Below are 18,228 nucleotides of genomic sequence, written 5' to 3' on the forward strand. Positions count from 1 at the left end.
GAGCCGCGCCTCCTTCGCCTAGGGTCTCTCTCGCTCTCTCGCTCTCCCCCCCCCCCCCCCGGTTATATATTCCCCCAAAAGTGAGGAGTGCGAGTCGTCCCTTGAAGAATCGGGGAGCAGCCCTGCGTGTGAAACAGGGAGTGATCCTCGTCTTTGGAGAGGCGGAGTGGGGGGACCGCGTCTCTCTCCGCTCCCGCGGGCGCCCCCTGATCCGCGCTTCGCATCTTTCCGTCCCCCGAGAGCGGAGGAGAAACGGCGCGGGCTGCCGCTACAGGCTGGGCGAGAGAGCCCCGCTTGAAACTGACCAGGTCCCTGACCAGGCGGGAGAGGCGCGCTTGAAACTGACCAGGTAGGAACGGCCTTCTTCTCCTCTGTCTCTCCGCAAGAATCCAGCCCAAAAGCCAACCTGGGTTGGTTTTGCCTCCGCAAGGGGAAGGCGAAGGGGGAACCTGCATCTGACGAAGCGAGTGTGTTGGGTTTTTTTTACAGCGCCATCCTATGCACGTGTCTACTCTGAAGTCGGTCTCACTGAGGTCAAGGGGACCCGCTCCCAAGCAAGTGTGTCTATAAGGTGCACCCTTTAGTCTTCGAGAGCTGAAGCTACTGCAATGCATCTATTAAGGTTTTGGAGATGGGTGGCCGTGTAAACCGCCCAGAGAGCCTCGGCTATGGGGCGGTATACAAATGTAAAATAATAATAATAATAATAATAATAATAATAATAATAATAATAATAATAATAATAATAATAATGTCTATCCTGCAGCCGAAACAACGGTCTTGCAGCCCTTTAAGAGGCTAACAAAATTATTCTGGCAGAGAGTCCATCTTTCTTGGGCTCTAGCCCGCTTAATCGGATGCATCAATTAAGAGCACAATTCTAGGTGGGCATGTCTATTCAGAAGTAAGTTCCAATGAGAATTACCCCCGGTAAGTGTATTTAGGGTTGCAGTCTCACACTACAGTGATTGCCCTATAGACACGCACGAACCTGGGAGTACGTCCCATTGAAATCGACGGGGCTTACTTCGGAGTCCTGCACATGTAGGGTTGCCCTGTGTGTCTTTCAAACTGCCATGAGACTCCTTTTCGCTGAGACAAACTAGCAGAGTTACCCTCTGATGGAAGTTGACTGTGGGAGATTAGCTTTGCTTCCTTTGAAATGAGTAGTGCTTGTTTATTTATTGGCAGATTTATTCTCCTTTGAACATTTCCATTCTGCATTTAATAACTGGGCTGCCCCTTCTGGATTTTTCAGTTTAAAAAATTGCATTTAAATCACTGCATTTATGTAATAATGCTAGTAATAAATCAATCTATATGTTTGTTTACCTCCTCAGCATCAATGCATAAATTTGAAGCACCTTAAGTCTGCAAACCTATGCACTTTTACTTGGCAATGTGCCCAGTTGAGATCAGTGGTGCTTACAAGTGAATAAAGATGGACAGGATGAGGTTTTATATGTGTGTGTTTCCTTACTCGCTTTTCTTACTCTTATTCCTGCTAAAAAGAAAGTTGCCATCAGTAGTTTTTCCCAGCCCTTCTATTTAGAAATGCATTAGCCCTAATCCTAAATGAATAGAGGCTAGTTGTGAGTTGGTGGTGAGTGAAAGCACATTATGTATCATCTGTGGCACATATTATTGATTTCCATGTTTTGAAGATAAGCCTTAGCATTTATTTATTTATTTATTTTAAAAACTGGTTCCATGGATGAGTTTTGTGGCCCCCGTAGCTAAGTGCTGTCTTATATTAAGCCTTTTATTCTGCAAGCCCAAGGATAGTTGGTAGGGCTGATTGAGTTTGTGCAATGGCAAAGTAAAGGCATTCAATAATATAAACCCTACCAAGTCCTTTGGGAACAACTCCTGGATTAATTCCAGCACAAATTTAAGCCTGGGAGGTTAGCCTGGGAGAAGGACAGCCCTGGCTCAAGCTGAATTGATTGGATACATATTTGCGATTTATTTACTCATGCATCTTTGTCCTTGTGCCACACAAATCAAAATTCCATCAAAAGCCACTAAAAGTTGTTGTTTTTCATGGCCAGCTCTTTCATCTTAGTAATGTGATGAGATGCTCTCTTAGAACAAAACAGAGACAGAAAACAGGAAAAACTAAACTAAACGGTTTGCCTTTGAAGCAGGTTTTCAATTAATTTTTGGCATAGATGATCAAATGCGAGAATGTTATTGAAAGAAGATGGAGCATACAGGCTAAAGGTGTGGAATCTTATCCTAAAATTGGATGCAACCAATGTTTGCGGGCAAAATATTTTTCCCATCTGTCAATGTAGCTAAGTCATTATTATTATTGTTGTTGTTGTTACTAATTAGAAACTGCTTCTGTGTTGTTTCCGCAACATACAAAATGCTCTGCCATTCACTTCTCATTTATTCCCATGGCAACCCAGTCAAAGGAGGAAGGAGGAAGTAGTCCAGACCCCCTCCCAAATATTACAAAATCCCATCTATAGATGCAATTCAAGAGACTTGAAGAAGCACAAATCTAAAGGACCACTTGGGTGCATCTATAAGCATGTAAGCCTATGTGGCAGGGTGTTGCTGTTTTATTCTTTTACAATGTACATTGATGGTGCTATATAAACAAATAAATAAATAAATTAGAAGAGCTATAGCTCAGTGATTTAGCATATGCTTGGCATACTAAAAAAATCCCTCATCCAGTCCATTGTATCTCCAGATAGGACTGTCTGGGAAAGAACCCTGTCTGAAACCCTTAGGGAACATTTGCTCTTCTGTTAGATAGACCTGCTGCCTGATTTGGTATAAAGGAGGGTTTTTTTTGGGGGGGGGGTGTTTTTATGACCATCTTGGGCACTCAGGATTTATTTATTTATTTATTTATTTATTGCATTTATATACCGCCCCATAGCCCAAGCTCTCTGGGTGGTTTACAAAAGTTAAAAACAATGAACTTTAAAAACAAATATACAAAAAAATTAAAAGCATAAATACAGCAATATCCATAGTCGCCACGTTTAACTGAGCCCTCATATGTGTGTAGCTCTGGACAATTGACTTGTAGGTTGCTTGCTAATTCTAGCGATGACTTGTAGGCTGCTTGCTAATTCAAGGAATATTGTGATTTTGGAAGTAGCTTTATGAGTGCCATCAGACGAGGATTTTATCACATGCTTATTACTGGCCACTCACGGTTTTTCGTGGGTCCTTTTGACCACGACGTCTGCCTCCCATGTGTCTCCCGCTCCTTCTGCTCTATTTTCCACAACAAAATAAGACCTGGTAAATCCGTTTTGGTTTGTTTCTTTTTAGGCGAAACTTGTCGCCATTTCCTGCTGTGTGCAGCAAAAGCAGCATGATAAAAATGCCCACTGAATGGGCATTTCTGCTTCCTCTTTCTTCCCTGTGTGAAGAAAGAGGCAGCTGCTGATCCCTATTGTGGGACAGAAAAGTGATGGTAGGAAAATGCGATTCCCCCCCCCCCCGCCCCCATCTGATGATGCTCTAAGTTCAGTGGTTCAGCAGGTATTTCAACACCCATTTCTTGCTGTCAAATACAGCAGCCCCTCCATCCCAAGTTGAAGCTTGGAGGATGGCAACAAAGGAGAGGGCCTTTTCAGTGGTGGCCCCATGACTGTGGAATGATCTCCCTGATGAGGCTCACCTGGCACCAACACTGTTATCTTTCAGGTGCCAGGTCAAGACTTTTCTCTTCTCCCGGGCATTTAACAGCATTTAGCAATGCTAAGTTTGTTTTCTAACAGACCCCAAAACTGTTGTTTTTAAATGGATACTCTTGTTTTTATACTGTTGTTTTTATGTTTCTGGTGGTTTTTAAATTTTGTATACTTTTTTAATGTTTACTGTTTTTAACTTTAGCTTTACTGTTTACTGTTTTTAACTTTTAGCTTCAGCTATGGGGTGGTATATAAATGCAATAAATAAATATATATAAATAAATAAATAAATAATCCATCTAGAAGGTCTCCTAAGCAAACCTCATTTAAATGAATGGGAGCAATGCTATAGTTCCTGCCAGGACTTTTCTATGTTTCTATGATGGTATGCGCAGGTCATGCACAAGTGGTTCAGACCGCATGGGGGGTAGAAGAGTGATGTCAGGTCTCCAACAATGTCCTTGCATGTTTTGTTTTGCTCTCTTCAGTACAGCTTCCTGCAATTCTGGTTTATTTATTTTATTTTATCTATTATGACATTTATATCCCCTGATCCTTCACTATTGCCTATGTTGGCTAAGGCTGATGTAGGCCAAAACATCTGGAAAGCCATAAGTTGCCCACCACTGTTTTGTACTCTATTGGACTCCCTTGTATACTGTCATTTCCAGCCGTTCAAGCACAATTTCTTAAAAGCAGATGTTTAGCCCTGGTTTTAGCAGTTGCAAAAAAAAAAATATTATTATTATTCTAAAAAGGTCTAATAATGATGATGAAAAGAACAAAACAGTTTCAACCGCTGACATCCAAAAATTAATATAAGTATTAAAGAAGCTATGGTACAAACACAACATTAAAACAAACATGTTCCTTAACTTTTTTTGAAAAATTAATCAATTGTATTTCAACACTGGAAACTTCCAATTAAAGAAAGGAATTTACACTACAGCATAATGTTCCAAAAATTCTGGTTTTCTCAAAATACCTAACCTCAAAATTCCTATCTGTAAGCAACATATTTTTTTTAGGTGAATGGGAGTAGAGGTTGCATCGGAATTTCCAAAACAAAACAGACACTGATTATAATTCTTCTTCTTTTTTGTGTTTCCCCCTCTCTGTTAAATACCATTCCCTCTCTCTCTCTCTCTCTCTCTCTCTCTCCCAGGTCAAAGGAAGTACTTTTCACAATACACATGATCAAAATATGGAAGATGTTTCTCCTAGGTGTAATGATGGCCACCAACTAGATATCTTTAAAGGGGGGTTAAATAAGGTTAACAGTAACTACAACTCTTAACGATTATATGCGACCTAAGAACATAAGAAGAGCCCTGATGCTGGATCAGACCAAGGGTCCATTTAGTCCAGCACTCTGTGCACACAGTGGCCAGCCAGCTGTTGACCAGGAACCCACAAGCAGGACATGAGTAAAACAGCACCTTCCTGCCCCTGTTCCCCAGCAATTTGGTGTTCATAAGCATATGGTCTCCGATACTGGAGGTGGCATACCTCCGATATCAGAGACTGTATGCCTCTGTATACCAGTTGCTAGTGACCCCAAGTGGGAAGGTGCAATTGCACTCATGGCCTACTTTTGAGCTTCCCATTGGTACCAGTTCATGGGCGGGAGGCTGCTGTTGCACCATGTCCTGCTTGTTCATCCCTGGCCGATGGCTGGTTGGCCCCTGTGTGAACAGAGTGCTGGACTAGATGGACCCTTGGTCTGATCCAGCATCAGGGCACTTATGTTCTTATCTGGTTGACCACTGCATGAACAGGATTCCTGCAGGACTAGATGGACCCTTGGTCTGATCCAGCATCAGGGCTCTTCTTATGTTCTTAGGTCTGGCTGCTGCTCTGCATAAACGGAGAGTGTGCCTTATAGCACGCCCCACTATCCTTTGCAACATGTAGGTGTTCCCAAAGCAGACAAATCAATGTGGCAAGAGCTCCCAGACACTCAGAAACCACTGCACTGGCAAAAGATCTCCCCAGATTTGTCTCTTGTTCTGGCAGTTGAGCTAATCTGCATTCTGACCCTATACATCTTCGAAGACTGTGTTATAAAGAGTCTTGTACATCTGAAGTGACTGCAAGTTTTCTTCTCCTACAGCTCCTGCATATCCTCCAGCAAAAGGATTTTTGCTTTCCTTTTCCCTTCATGGCAAAGATAAGAAAAATATGGAGAATGGAAAACCTCCGATTTATTTTTGCCAGTGTGCTCTGCCTTCTTTTCATTGAGGGAACGAAAACGGAACAAGGAAAATGTAAGTGAATCTTTCTTTGTAAACTCACTAGAATCATGACACCCTTGATGTCATATAAGAATACATGTATCTAGGAAGTAGAATTGAAATAGCTCTCCTTCATTCTATTTTTACTGATTGATCATGCCACTCTTCAAATACTTGACAGGTTGTCACACAGAGGAGGGCCTGGATCACTTCTCGATCCTCCCAGAGTGCAGGACATGGAATAACGGGCTCAAGTTACAGGAGGCCAGATTCCACTGAGCATCAGGAAAACTTCCTGACTGTTAGAGCAGTATGACCTAGGGAGGTCATGGGGTCTCCCACACTAGAAGCCTTCAAGAGGCAGCTGGACAGCCATCTGACTGGGATGCTTTAAGGTGGATTCCTGCATTAAGCAGGGGGTTGGACTCAATGAACTTAGAGGCCCCTTCCAACTCTACTGTTCTATGATTCTATGAACTTACTCACACATTCATCTCTTTAGAAATGAACCTCCAGGTGTTCAAGAGCCTTGTGTGCATAGAACCAAGGTGAATATACCTGAACATAGACGGGATCCTCCACTCATGAGCTATACCCCGGGGAAATGAAAGTTATGGATTCAGTGTAGGCTGGTGGCTCCAATATCACTGGAGTGGTGAACCTGATCCAGGTCTCCGTCAGAAGGAACTATCTAAGGTGCTTCCACCCTGCTGTGTGTGTTAGAGAAAGAGAGAGAGAGAGTGAGAGCACAATGTAGAATAATAGCCAATTCATTACAAGCTGCTGCTAATCTTAGAATAGTGAGCTGCCGAAGGAGAGCATTTATTTATTATTCACAATATTTATATATCGGTCCCCATCCTATAGATGTCGGAGCAGTGAACTACAAACAGAATAAAGCATAAATGACACCATATGAAACCTATGTTTTTTTAAAAGGACAAAGTTCTGATAAACACCCAGTGCTCGTAAAACCATGACTGGTCATTCATTGAAAGCTTCCATGAATGACCAGCGCTGGAAGCAATACCACGTTGGCGCCTGCAAAGTCAGGGGGCCACCACACTGAAGGCTCTTCTCCAGGTGGACTCCAATAGGTCCATGTGGAACCACCATGAACATGCCCATTCAGTATAAAGTTAATGGGTCTTAACCCAAAATTCAAGACCAAGCTGCCTCAAAATGCCTTACAACAGACATTGTAATGCACCACACACCAACTATTGTGTGGGTTGCAGCTGCGTTCAGAGTGAGCAGGGAAGTCTGGAAGAGGTGGCAGATGACCTTAGCATCACTGCTAATCAGAAAGGCCCTGTGCTTCAACCCTACAAACTTTGGCTCCACTACAACCCAGCTTTCCTGATCCCTGGCAAATGATGACCCAGTCTAGAGTTCAGATTCTTTTCTCCACAGCAGCTGAACACAAGAACTGGTTCTAATTTCCCAAGGTCAGCAGCAAAGCAGTAGCAGCAGCTGACACCTCCATCAGCATCGCCATCCAGCAGCGCTGTGGGGTGGAATATTTTCTGCGAAAGAAATGTTCTGAACTGAAATGGAAAATGTTCTGTGGTTGAAGGACCAAGGGCTGTTTGCAGAACACAACAGATTAACCCAACTCCGTGGCTGAGCATGGGTTGTTTTGAATCCCGGGTTGTTCGTTGAATTGTGTGTTGTCTGAATGCATCCAGGGTTGCTTATTAGCCCTGCAGTGTGGCTTATTTCCTAAAACAAGCCACCTTGAGAACCCATGCTTTATTGTTGGGTTATTCAGGGTAGTTAACAACCCACAATGCACAGCTAATAAGCCACCTTGGCTGTGTTCAGACAGCACGATAACCCGCTCTGATGAATATGTGGAACCTTGGGAGAGGCATTTCAACTTTTTAGAATGGAGAAAAAATATGCCAAAGACACAAAAACACCACTTTGCAACATGACCACTGGAAAGAGAAGTCTCCTAATTCAAGTTACATGAAAACCGTAGAGTTCATGATCTTACCTGCAGGTGCAGCTTTTCTCTTCTTTATTTCTGGTAGCGCCCGACATTTTGTCCCAGTAGTCCACAACAGAGCCAGCATGTTTCCTCGCTCTAACCCAACATCTCCAGCAAGTAGAGGAATACAAAAGGGAAGAAGGAGATGGACGTGGTCCAAGGGAGGCATTCTCTCTGCTCCACTGAGCTTATTCACAAGAACGAGCTGTACAAATAGCTTTGTCCAAAGCAGGAGCATTGCTGTCGGTGGCATCTTCAGTTCACTGCTTCGCAGACATGAAAGCCTCATTCATCCTGGAGCTGACTGATGTGGAAACAGATCTTTTCACAAGAGCTACCACAGGGTTCCACACATTCCTCTCTCTCTCTGGGTTACCAGTGCACGCGCTGGTAACTTCGAGGCTCGACTTCTGCAATGCGCTCTACATAGGGCTACCTTTGTGCCTAGTCCGGAAACTTCAATTAGTTCAAAATAGGGCAGCCAGGCTGGTCACCGGTACATCTAGTGGGGACCACATCACGCCAGTTTTAAAGTCTCTTCTCTGGCTGCCAATTAGTTTCCGGGCGAGGTATAAAGTGTTGGTTATCACCTTTAAAGCCCTACATGGTTTGGGTCCAGGCTACCTGCGGGATCGCCTTCTCCCGTACAATCCGCCCCGCACACTCAGGTCCTCTGGGAAGAATCTGCTTCAGTCTGCCAAACTTAGGCTGATGAGTATTACCCAGAGGACCTTCTCTTCTGCTGCTCCCAGACTGTGGAATGGCCTGCCGGAGGAGACTCGCCAACTTAACAGTCTTTTAGCATTTTAGAAAGCTATAAAGAGTGATCTTTTCCAGCAGGCCTATCCAGTGGAATTTTAGGATGTTTTTAGGATGTTTTTTTATAATGTATACTATGTTTTTAATTCAAGTTTATGTATTTTATACTTATTGTTGTTCCCTGCCTCAATCCAGACAGAGAAGCGGGTAAGAAATGAAATAAAACTATTATTATTATTATTATTATTATTATTATTATTATTATTATTATTGTGCAAACCAGGCCCATAAAAAGCATGACCTAGCTACATCCCAAGCATTATGTGTAACATGTGCTTTGGCCCAGACCCCTCACTCACCCATTCACAGCTTTTCCTCTCCGTTGCAGATTCAGAGACCTATTGTATGTTTCAAGATAAGAAGTATCGCATAGGCGAAAGGTGGCATCCATACTTGGAACCCTATGGAATTGTTTACTGCGTCAACTGCCTCTGCTCAGAGGTATGTTTCTTGCAGCTGGTTCTACTTCTTTTCACTACGGATGGTCAGAAAGGTGGTTGCAAATGAGAAATGCTCATCATTGTGTTATGCCAGCTATGTGTACAAGGAAGGCTTTTGTATTACAAGGCCTACCAATGCAGCGATCAGTCTATTTTCATTCTATATCAGTTTTGCAAGTGTTTCTTTTAAGTCCCTTTCATCCCATTGCCACAACAGTTTACTTTTTAAAAATAATAATAATGAAAATTTGCATTATTAATTTATTTATTACATTTATATACCGTCCCATAGCCAAAGCTCTCTGGACGGTTTACAAAAGTTAAAAACAATGAACATTAAAAACAGATATTCAAAATTTTAAACCACCAAAAGTATATATAAAAAAACAAAATCCATTTAAAACAACTATTCTTGGGTCAGTTAAAAACCAAGCATATGCTGTTAAATGCCTGGGAGAAGAGAAAAGTCTTGGCCTGGCGCCAAAAAGATAACAATGTTGGTGCCAGGCGAGCCTCATCGGGGAGATCATTCTGCAATTGAGGGGCCACCACTGAGAAGGCCCTCTCCCTTGTTGCCATCTTAACATGTTGCCATTTTAACATGTTCCAACAAAATACACTTTGTACCTGTGTACCACAAAGTCTGCATTTAGGTACGCATAATATCCTAAAACATGCATTTGCATGTGCATTTCAGCACTGAGAACTATAGCACAAAACTGGGGAAAATCCAAAAGATAGCTATATTCCAATGCTCATATTAGTCTGGGAAATGCAAATAGGGTTGGTTTGCTTTGCAACATGGACAAAATGAAATCCTCAAGCAAATCTAGCAAGGACTGTTATATCGTCTGACTCTCGTCCCACTTCCCACTTCTGGTGATCCAAGTATCTGGAGTGACGCAACAGGTTCTGTCCTTTCCCAGCTATATCCCCAAATGAAGCCCATTCAATGGAAGCCATTGAGAATCAAGCTTGCCCCACCCCTTAATTTGCATACTCCTGGATTTATTCCTTAATTTGCACACCCCTGCCCTCAGTTCAGTTTCTTGATCACCATAGAATAGCGTGGCCACTATCGCATCAGCAACAAGAGGAAATGCATCCTCTAAGAAAAGAACAAAAGAGGACAGTGACCCTGTTCAGAAGACACCTTCAACCATGGTTTTAAGACCACAGTGATTAAGCCAGAAAGCTGGGCTGTGTTCAGAAGACACCTTAAACCATGGCTTTAACCATGGTGAATGAAGCAAAAAGCCTTATTCACTGTGGTTAAAGCCATGGTTTAAGGTGTCTTCTGAACACGGCCTGGCTTTCTGGCTTAACCACCATGGTTAAAGCCATGGTTTAAGGTGTCTTCTGAATGGGCCCAGTAATTTGCATAACATTGGCATGTGAGAAATTATATGTATAGGTGCAAATGCAAAATAATTATAATTTAAATAGAAATACATCCCAGCTGTGTAGTGCTGGCATGTAAAGAGCCCGGGGTCTTCGCTATCACTCTTGCCTGCTGCTCTGTAGGCTTGAAAAACAACCCACGAACAACCTAAAGTTCAAGGCATTCACAGAAGAAGAAGAAGAAAAGCCTAACCTCACTTTCTTTCCACCCCCAGAACGGCAATGTGTTATGCAACAGAATAAGGTGCCTGAATTTACACTGCCCCAACCCGGTCCAGGTGCCACAGCTGTGCTGCCCAAGGTGTCCAGGTAATGTCTATTTCCAGTACATCAAAGCTCCCTGAAATGTATTCTGCTAAGGATGTTGGCACAGAGCAAACAGACAAATTCACTGTCTAAAAATAACGATGCCTTCATGCGGCAAACCTTGTTACACACTCCATTTATGACAAGAGAGGCCCGTATTCTCAGGAGACGATTGGATGGGGGCAGCCTGGAGGGAGCCCTAAACGCCCCGCCCCACCCTCAGCCAGCCTTCAGTACTATGTCTATGGTTACTTTTATCAGAGTATCCCGGGAAAGCGACGTCCCCTTCAAATTCGCCAGTTTAATAGCCCTGCTATCTTCCTCTGTGCATGCAGCCCATGCAGTTTTTTTTTATTTACACAGTACTAAAAATGGCCTCTTTGTACTTCTTTGGCTGGCACAATGTTTGTCTTGGGAGCTGTATTTCACAATTTGAATGCTGGAATTCTTTGTCTGTTTGTTTTTTAATGATCAAATTTGGAGAGGGAGGTGGATGGCCGTGAGCAGGAGCTGTTCTGAGTTATAAGGGAGAAAGTATTTTGCAATTAATATATTTGGTAATGCAGGAGCCCTGCACAGTATGACCAGAGACAAAGGAGGGCAGGGCTCCTGCAGCTTTAACTGTTGTGACAAAGAGGGAACCTCTTCAGGTGCTGAGCAGGAGCTTCTCTGGGTTATAAGGGAGAAAGTATTTTGCAATTAATATATTTAGTAATGCAGGAGCCCTGCACAGCATGACCAGAGACAAAGGAGGGCAGGGCTCCTGCAGCTTTAACTGTTGTGACGAAGAGGGAACTTCACCAGGTGCTGCATGAATACAAAGGACACCTGCTGAAATTCCCTTTTCTGGACAACTGTTAAAAGATTCAGGAGCCCTGTCCTGCTTTCCATATGCGCCCCTAGGAAGAGCTGGCATATTCTAGCTTGACATTCTCACTCCCAGAAGCTAAGCTTTAAGAGTGTCATCTCAACCCCACAAAACAAATCCCACAAAAGCTGAGAAACCACCAAGCAATGGTGGTGAGGCCCTCAGAGAACCCCAGAGGGCCAGATCAGGACCCCCGGAGGGCCAGATTTCACACCCCTAAGGTTCCACACCCCTACGGCCTGGCCCCAACTGAGCAGAAGAGAGAGAGATTTGATCTGAGAAGAGGCAGACCCCCTAAATACGAAGCGGAGCCTTTCTTGCAACTGAATCCAGCTCCATAATTAGGCGAGGGAGCTGTAACTCAGAGAAGCAGAGAGCTGGCAATGTTTATGGCTGTATAAACCAGGCCGTACACTGCATAATAAACTCCTGCAGACTGTACATTTATTATACCTTCATTGTTAAGAGCCACTGTACAATGTAGACGGAGCGAGCCCTTTCTTGGGGTTGTTGCCAAATTCCCGACATAGCCTAACGTCTGGGACTTTCAGCGCTCACCCCCTGCTCCTGCCACCTTTTCTTCAGCTCCTCATTTCTAGCTATACAAGGGGAATCGTCACAGTGCACTGCAAAGAAGGCATTTGTTCAGCCTTCTCCGGAGGGCTGCAGGGTTGCAACGTTGGCTGTTCCCTTCCAGCCGGCGTCAAATGGGACAGAACAGCAGAGCTGTAGGAACGTCAGAAGCGGCCTCGTACTCAGTCAGACCATTGGTCCATCCAGCCCAATATTGATGACGCTGACTGGCAGCAATGGCTCTCCAGACGTTCAAGCAAAATCCTTTCTTAGCCCTGCCTAGAGAAGCCGGGGATTGAACCTGCGACCTTTTGCACACAAAGCAGGAGTTCTACCACTGAGCCACAGCTAGGCAATGGCCCAACAAACTTCGCAAGAATGGTGATATGTTTGAAGGATGATCAACCAGCCCTATGGATGCTGGGGTCTAGCTGCAGGAGTGGGGTGGGGGTAGGAATCCCCATGGATGGACCTGCCCTTTGAAAGTGGGAATGTTATATCTAGTATTTATTTGTTAAATTATTTTTAGGCTGCCTTCTTAAGGTAGCATACGGAGTGTGTGTGTGTGGAAACAATACAATGCAAAAGCAAATACAATAGAAAAGCAATAAAAATTATTCAGTGCAAAATACTACTAGAGAGCAATCCTATGGTTCCTAGATAGTGTCTGTGGAGGAAGGGGTCATATGTTATTCAGATTCCTGGTTTCTCCGAGCACCAATTTGCTGCCTGTGTCAGCTCATGATGGCTGTTCGATAGGCACAAATGGGAAAACCGCACAAATCTAACCTGATTGAATGGGGAAATTGCACACAAAATGAAGTATTTCTCAAAGTTGCATGGCCTTTCCCCCCTAGATTAAAGCATGAAACTGCACATTAAAAAAAAACACCCTGTGCAATTTCAAACTTCTTTTTCTCTGAATTTGTGAACATTTTTGGAGGACACGTTTGAGGTTGCGAGCAGGGCATACTCAGCTGTTTTGTGAGTGGATGCAAAAATGTCATACGTTCCTTCCCACTGCCCTCCATCCACATTGACTGGAAGCAAGGTTGTTCATACATGACCATGAAACTGAACCTCTATGAAGATGCAGGAAAAGCTTCCACTGAGTTCTGTGGGACAATGAGGTTTATGGGTAGGGCGTCCGCTTATGCATCACCCCAAAAGGAGGACAAAAGTGGACCCCAGTTTTGTACAGGCAAATTTATATGTGTTGAGCAAATTCAAAAATAATAACTATAATTTAAAAAGAATTATAATACATTTCACCCTAGTGGAGAAGACTGACTAGGTGATCTCTGTGTCTGCTCAGTTTGCTGACCAGATGCTATAATTGTTGATGGGCCACTTCAAGGACCCTGATGCTCTCCTGCCTTATGGTTCTTTGATGTTCGATCAGACATAGACTGGACACTTCTTTAAATAGAGGACACCTTCAAATACCAGGCTGTCATTTGCCAGCTCCCCAAAATAGAGGACTATCCTCTATAAAATGGGACACCTGGCCACCCTATTTATGGCACAACTGGAAAGGAACAAAACTGGTCCCTGCCCCAGATAACTAACAGCAAGGGCAGTCGAGAACATAAGGACAGCCATGCTGGATCAAACCAAAGGCATTGTCGTGTTTCTCAGAGAACTCCTGCTTTCGATGGGAGGCAAATGATGAGGCTTTTATTAAGCAACAAATGTCTCTTCTACCTGAAGAGAGTCTAACCTCTTGGAAACGTCCCCCTAGGCAAAACTATGCAAACTGAGCAAGACAATTATCCGGTCAAGAAGAATAGGAAGCCACTTCCAAAACGCCCATAACTTAAGAGAGCCTGGTGCGGAGGCAGGTTCTGGTATAATCGAATTGACTTTCTCACACCTTTCTTCTGCACTGTGCGTTTGAGCTTTCGGCAGACCCTAGCATCAGCTAGCATGTCAGGACACTCATCTCCGGAAGAAACCTCACTTCCTACTGAGTGTGTAGGATTTGGCCTTGAGGAGATAAGCTCTGGAGAGGGCTGACTCCCAGCTGGGGAATCGCCTGTAAGAGCTTCCTCCCCCACTGGTCCAGGCTGGCTGGTGTCTGGCGCTGCGTCTTCTAGTTCTGAATCTGATTCTGATTGATTACCTGAAACATCTTCTCCCAAAACGGGGCAGTAGGGTTAGACATGACAGGCATATCTAGTCCAGCATTCTGTTCCTACAGTGGCCAAAGAGTTATCCAAATGGGAAGCCCACAAGCAGGACATGAGTGCAAATAGCACCTTCCCAGGTGGCTCTGATAATGGAGGCAATATGTAGCCACCATGTCTAGTAGCCATCGCTAGCCTTGTCCTCCATGAATTTATCTAAGCCCCCTTTGAAGCCATCCAGCTTTAGCGAATTCCATAGTTGAACTACGGACTGTGAGAAGACGTATGCAATAGTTTGACTTGGTATAAGGCAGTTACATATGTTCAAGTTATCATTTTTACATCTGGAGATAACTGAGCATTATTAATCCATCCAACAAGCAAACCTCTAAGATTGCACGACTGCTCGACAATGAAGTCAAACAAATTTCCAATAGGGGTTTAAAAAATGTACACATCACTCCTTCATGGAGGGTTTCCATCTTCCACCTCCTGCTTTCATCTCCAATTTTTTTTTGGCTGGATAACACCATATGGTCCAGTTCATCTGGCTCCATGAACTGTTTCATCTTGTGTCCCAGACAATATTCAGTCTTTCGGGAACTTTTTAATGATTGCTTACACATTTATGTTCAGATGCCTATGAATTTATGTTGGGGGGGGGGGCGGCACGGTTCCAGCACGTATCGAGTTCAATCTGTTCTGTTCTCTCTTTCCAATCCTTTCTCTGCTTTTCTGATGTGGAAAGAACTCTAAAGAGAAGTAGTATCAAGAGCAGGAAAGATATGGCTCAGGTTTGACCACTCACGTTAGATTACTAATTTGTGACTCTGCATAGAAGAAGGCATGTGTCACAGATCACAGCATACTGAATTCTTGGCATGGGGTTGCTAATCAAATACCTAAAAGGTTGTCACACAGAGGAGGGCCAGGATCTCTTCTCAATCATCCCAGAGTGCAGGACATGGAATAATGGGCTCAAGTTACAGAAAGCCAGATTCCAACTGGAAATCAGGAAAAACCAATGACCTAGGGAGGTTGTGGGCTCTCCCACACTAGAGGCATTCAAGAGGCAACTGGACAACCATCTGTCAGGGATGCTTTAGGGCGGATTCCTGCATTGAGTGGGGTGGGGGGTTGGACTAGATGTCCTTATAGGACCCTTCCAACTCTATGATTCTATGATTCTATAATTCTATAATTCTAATCACACTAATGTCATATGATTCTTTTCAACCAGATGCATTGGCATGATTATATTTTTATTTATCTATTTATTTATTTATTACATTTTTATACCGCCCAATAGTCGAAGCTCTCTGGGCAGTTCACAAAAATTAAAACCATAATAAAACAGCCAACAGGTTAAAAACACAAATACAAAATACAGTATAAAAAGCACAATCAGGATAAAACCACGCAGCAAAAATTGATATAAGATTAAAATACAGAGTTAGAACAGTAAAATTTAAATTTAAGTTAAAATTAAGTGTTAAAATACTGAGAGAATAAAAAAGTCTTCAGCTGGTGACGAAAGGAGTACAGTGTAGGCGCCAGGCGGACCTCTCTGGGGAGCTCGTTCCGCAGCCAGGGTGCCACAGCGGAGAAGGCCCTCCTCCTAGTAGCCACCTGCCTCACTTCCTTTATCTACAATAGAATAAATTGTAGGACAGGGGTGTTGAACTTCAGGCCTGCAGGCCAAATCGACCCTGCCTCAAATCTAGCCCTCTATACATCTATGCATAAATTACCACATCCGCATTTTATGCAAGCAGGTGTCCTCTTTTGTCTCCTTTTCTGGTGATGCATGTCCTCTTCCTTGGTGATTCACAAGTGGCCACCCCTAGTTGATGGGTATCTCCTTCTTACCCTCCTTTCTTATAGCTCTTTATCTTTGAAGTGGACTTGGGCCACAGCTAGACTTAAGGTTTATCCTGGGATCATCCAGGGTTTGCCCCTGCCTGAGCACTGGATCCCCTGTGTGTCACCTAGATGAACAGGTTTGACCCCTGGACGATCCAGGGATAAACCTTAGGTCTAGCTATGGCCTTGGTCTGGACAGCCCTTCAGTTAGAGGACTGTTCTTTGTAAAGTAGGGTGCATGACCATCCTAGTGTGAAGGTTAGTGCTCCTCTTTCTCCTCCTGCTGCACTCTTGCTCAAAGAGGACAAGTGGGCCAGTGTGGTGTAGTGGTTAAAGTGTTAAACTGAGACTCAGGAGGTCTGGGTTCTAGTCCCCACTCGGCCATGGGAGACTTTGGACCAGTGACAGACTTTCAGCCCAACCTACCTCACAGGGTTGTTGTGAGAATAACATGGAGAGTAGGAGGATTATATATGCCACCTTGGGTTCCTTGAAGGAAAAAAGTGAGATATAAATGCAATCAATCAATAAATAAACAGGTAGCAAGAGCCTGTTGGAGGAGGAGGAGACTCCAGAAATTCTCAATGGGCTGCCGGCCCTTCTTGATGCTGTCCCTGGTGAAAGGTGTCCTGTGTCTGTAAGCAATACTTCCATGACAAAATAACATGGTTCTAGCATCGAGAACATTAGGATGTTTTTAGGATGTTTTTAACAGTGTATACTATGTTTTTAATCAGTACTTTATTTATTTATTTTATTTATTTATTTATTACATTTCTATAATTTCTATAATTACATTTCAGTACTTTATTTATTTATTTATTACATTTATGTATTTTATGCTTGCTGTTGTTCCCCGCCTCAATCTAATCGGAGAGGCGGGTAAGAAATTATTATTATTATTATTATTATTATTATTATTATTATTATTATTATTAATCTCATTTTCAATTATTTCCTCCTAGGCATGCTTGCATTTCCAAGGTGGATTTTAGTGTAGTTTGAAAGGCATCAAATCTGCTGCCCTTTGAGGAATTATCCTCCCATCCTTACATGAGCAATTTAAAATGAAGCTATGAAAACCCCCCACATATTTTCAATGGTTTGCTGTTAGGCTTTCATCGAACAAAAAGAGAAAAGGGAGGTGGGGGGAAGGAAAAACACAGGGAATGAAGCCACGTGCCCACGGCCACAAATATGAAAGCATCACAGGGGGACTAACTCTCAAGAAATCCAACAAAATCTGCACGTAGGAACTGGAACTTTACCATTAACCTGATACGGTAGGAAAACTGGGGTTGGCCGTGTACCCACCTGGCCGATTTAATTGCTCCAAGAGGTGGGTGATCTTAAACGTGCTACTGGCCGGTTGTGTTAAAGGGCGAGTCACTGACTTGGCTTTTGTAAGCTTAGCAGGGTCCTTGAAGTTTCTTTCAAACAGCACTGGGTAGCATAATCTGTTTGACACCTGCCTCCTAAGGCTGTGTGCACATATGGATTTGCTTAGAGTCCGCATTTGTAGTCGTTCGGTGCTGGATCGCTTCCCAATCTCTTCTCACTGCTTTCAGCCGCTGCTCCGAAGCAACACGGTTTAGAAAGAAAGTCTGGAGCCCTCACCCAAATCACTTTCTATTTTATTTAAATATTAAATTACAGTGTGCTTAAGGATTTAGGGCTGGAACTGCAGGGGTTCAATCAATCTACAGATGGGTTCTCGGTTTTCTTCAAAGCACATTTAAATCCTTGGAAAGTTTCCCGACGTCTTTAAAAATAACATCACTCAGGAGTTCTGATGTTAATTTATATACATACATTAATTTTAAAAAATGAAGTATTTGAGTGTTAGGGAAATGTACGGCCCTGGTTCTAATAAAATGTCTCCTTAGAACTGTTGCTATTTTAATTTTATGATCATTTAAAATTTTGATCAGAGTTAGGGTGAC

The 18,228-nt window shown here is 43.3% G+C and overlaps 1 protein-coding gene across 1 annotated transcript in view; it reads left to right on the forward strand.

Annotated features, from left to right (window-relative positions):
- The first annotated feature begins 5,823 nt into the window (after positions 1 to 5,823).
- The window catches only part of CHRDL1 (chordin like 1), a 45,618-nt gene continuing 33,213 nt past the window's right edge, over positions 5,824 to 18,228 (forward strand). Inside the window, exons 1-3 of the mRNA XM_063141864.1 lie at positions 5,824 to 5,929; positions 9,037 to 9,149; positions 10,765 to 10,858. Of these exons, the coding sequence (XP_062997934.1) occupies positions 5,824 to 5,929; positions 9,037 to 9,149; positions 10,765 to 10,858 (313 nt within the window). The remainder of the gene's footprint in view (positions 5,930 to 9,036; positions 9,150 to 10,764; positions 10,859 to 18,228) is intronic.

This window comes from Elgaria multicarinata, chromosome 15, assembly GCF_023053635.1.
Source record: "Elgaria multicarinata webbii isolate HBS135686 ecotype San Diego chromosome 15, rElgMul1.1.pri, whole genome shotgun sequence".
In the NCBI taxonomy this organism is placed as follows: Eukaryota; Metazoa; Chordata; class Lepidosauria; order Squamata; family Anguidae; genus Elgaria; species Elgaria multicarinata.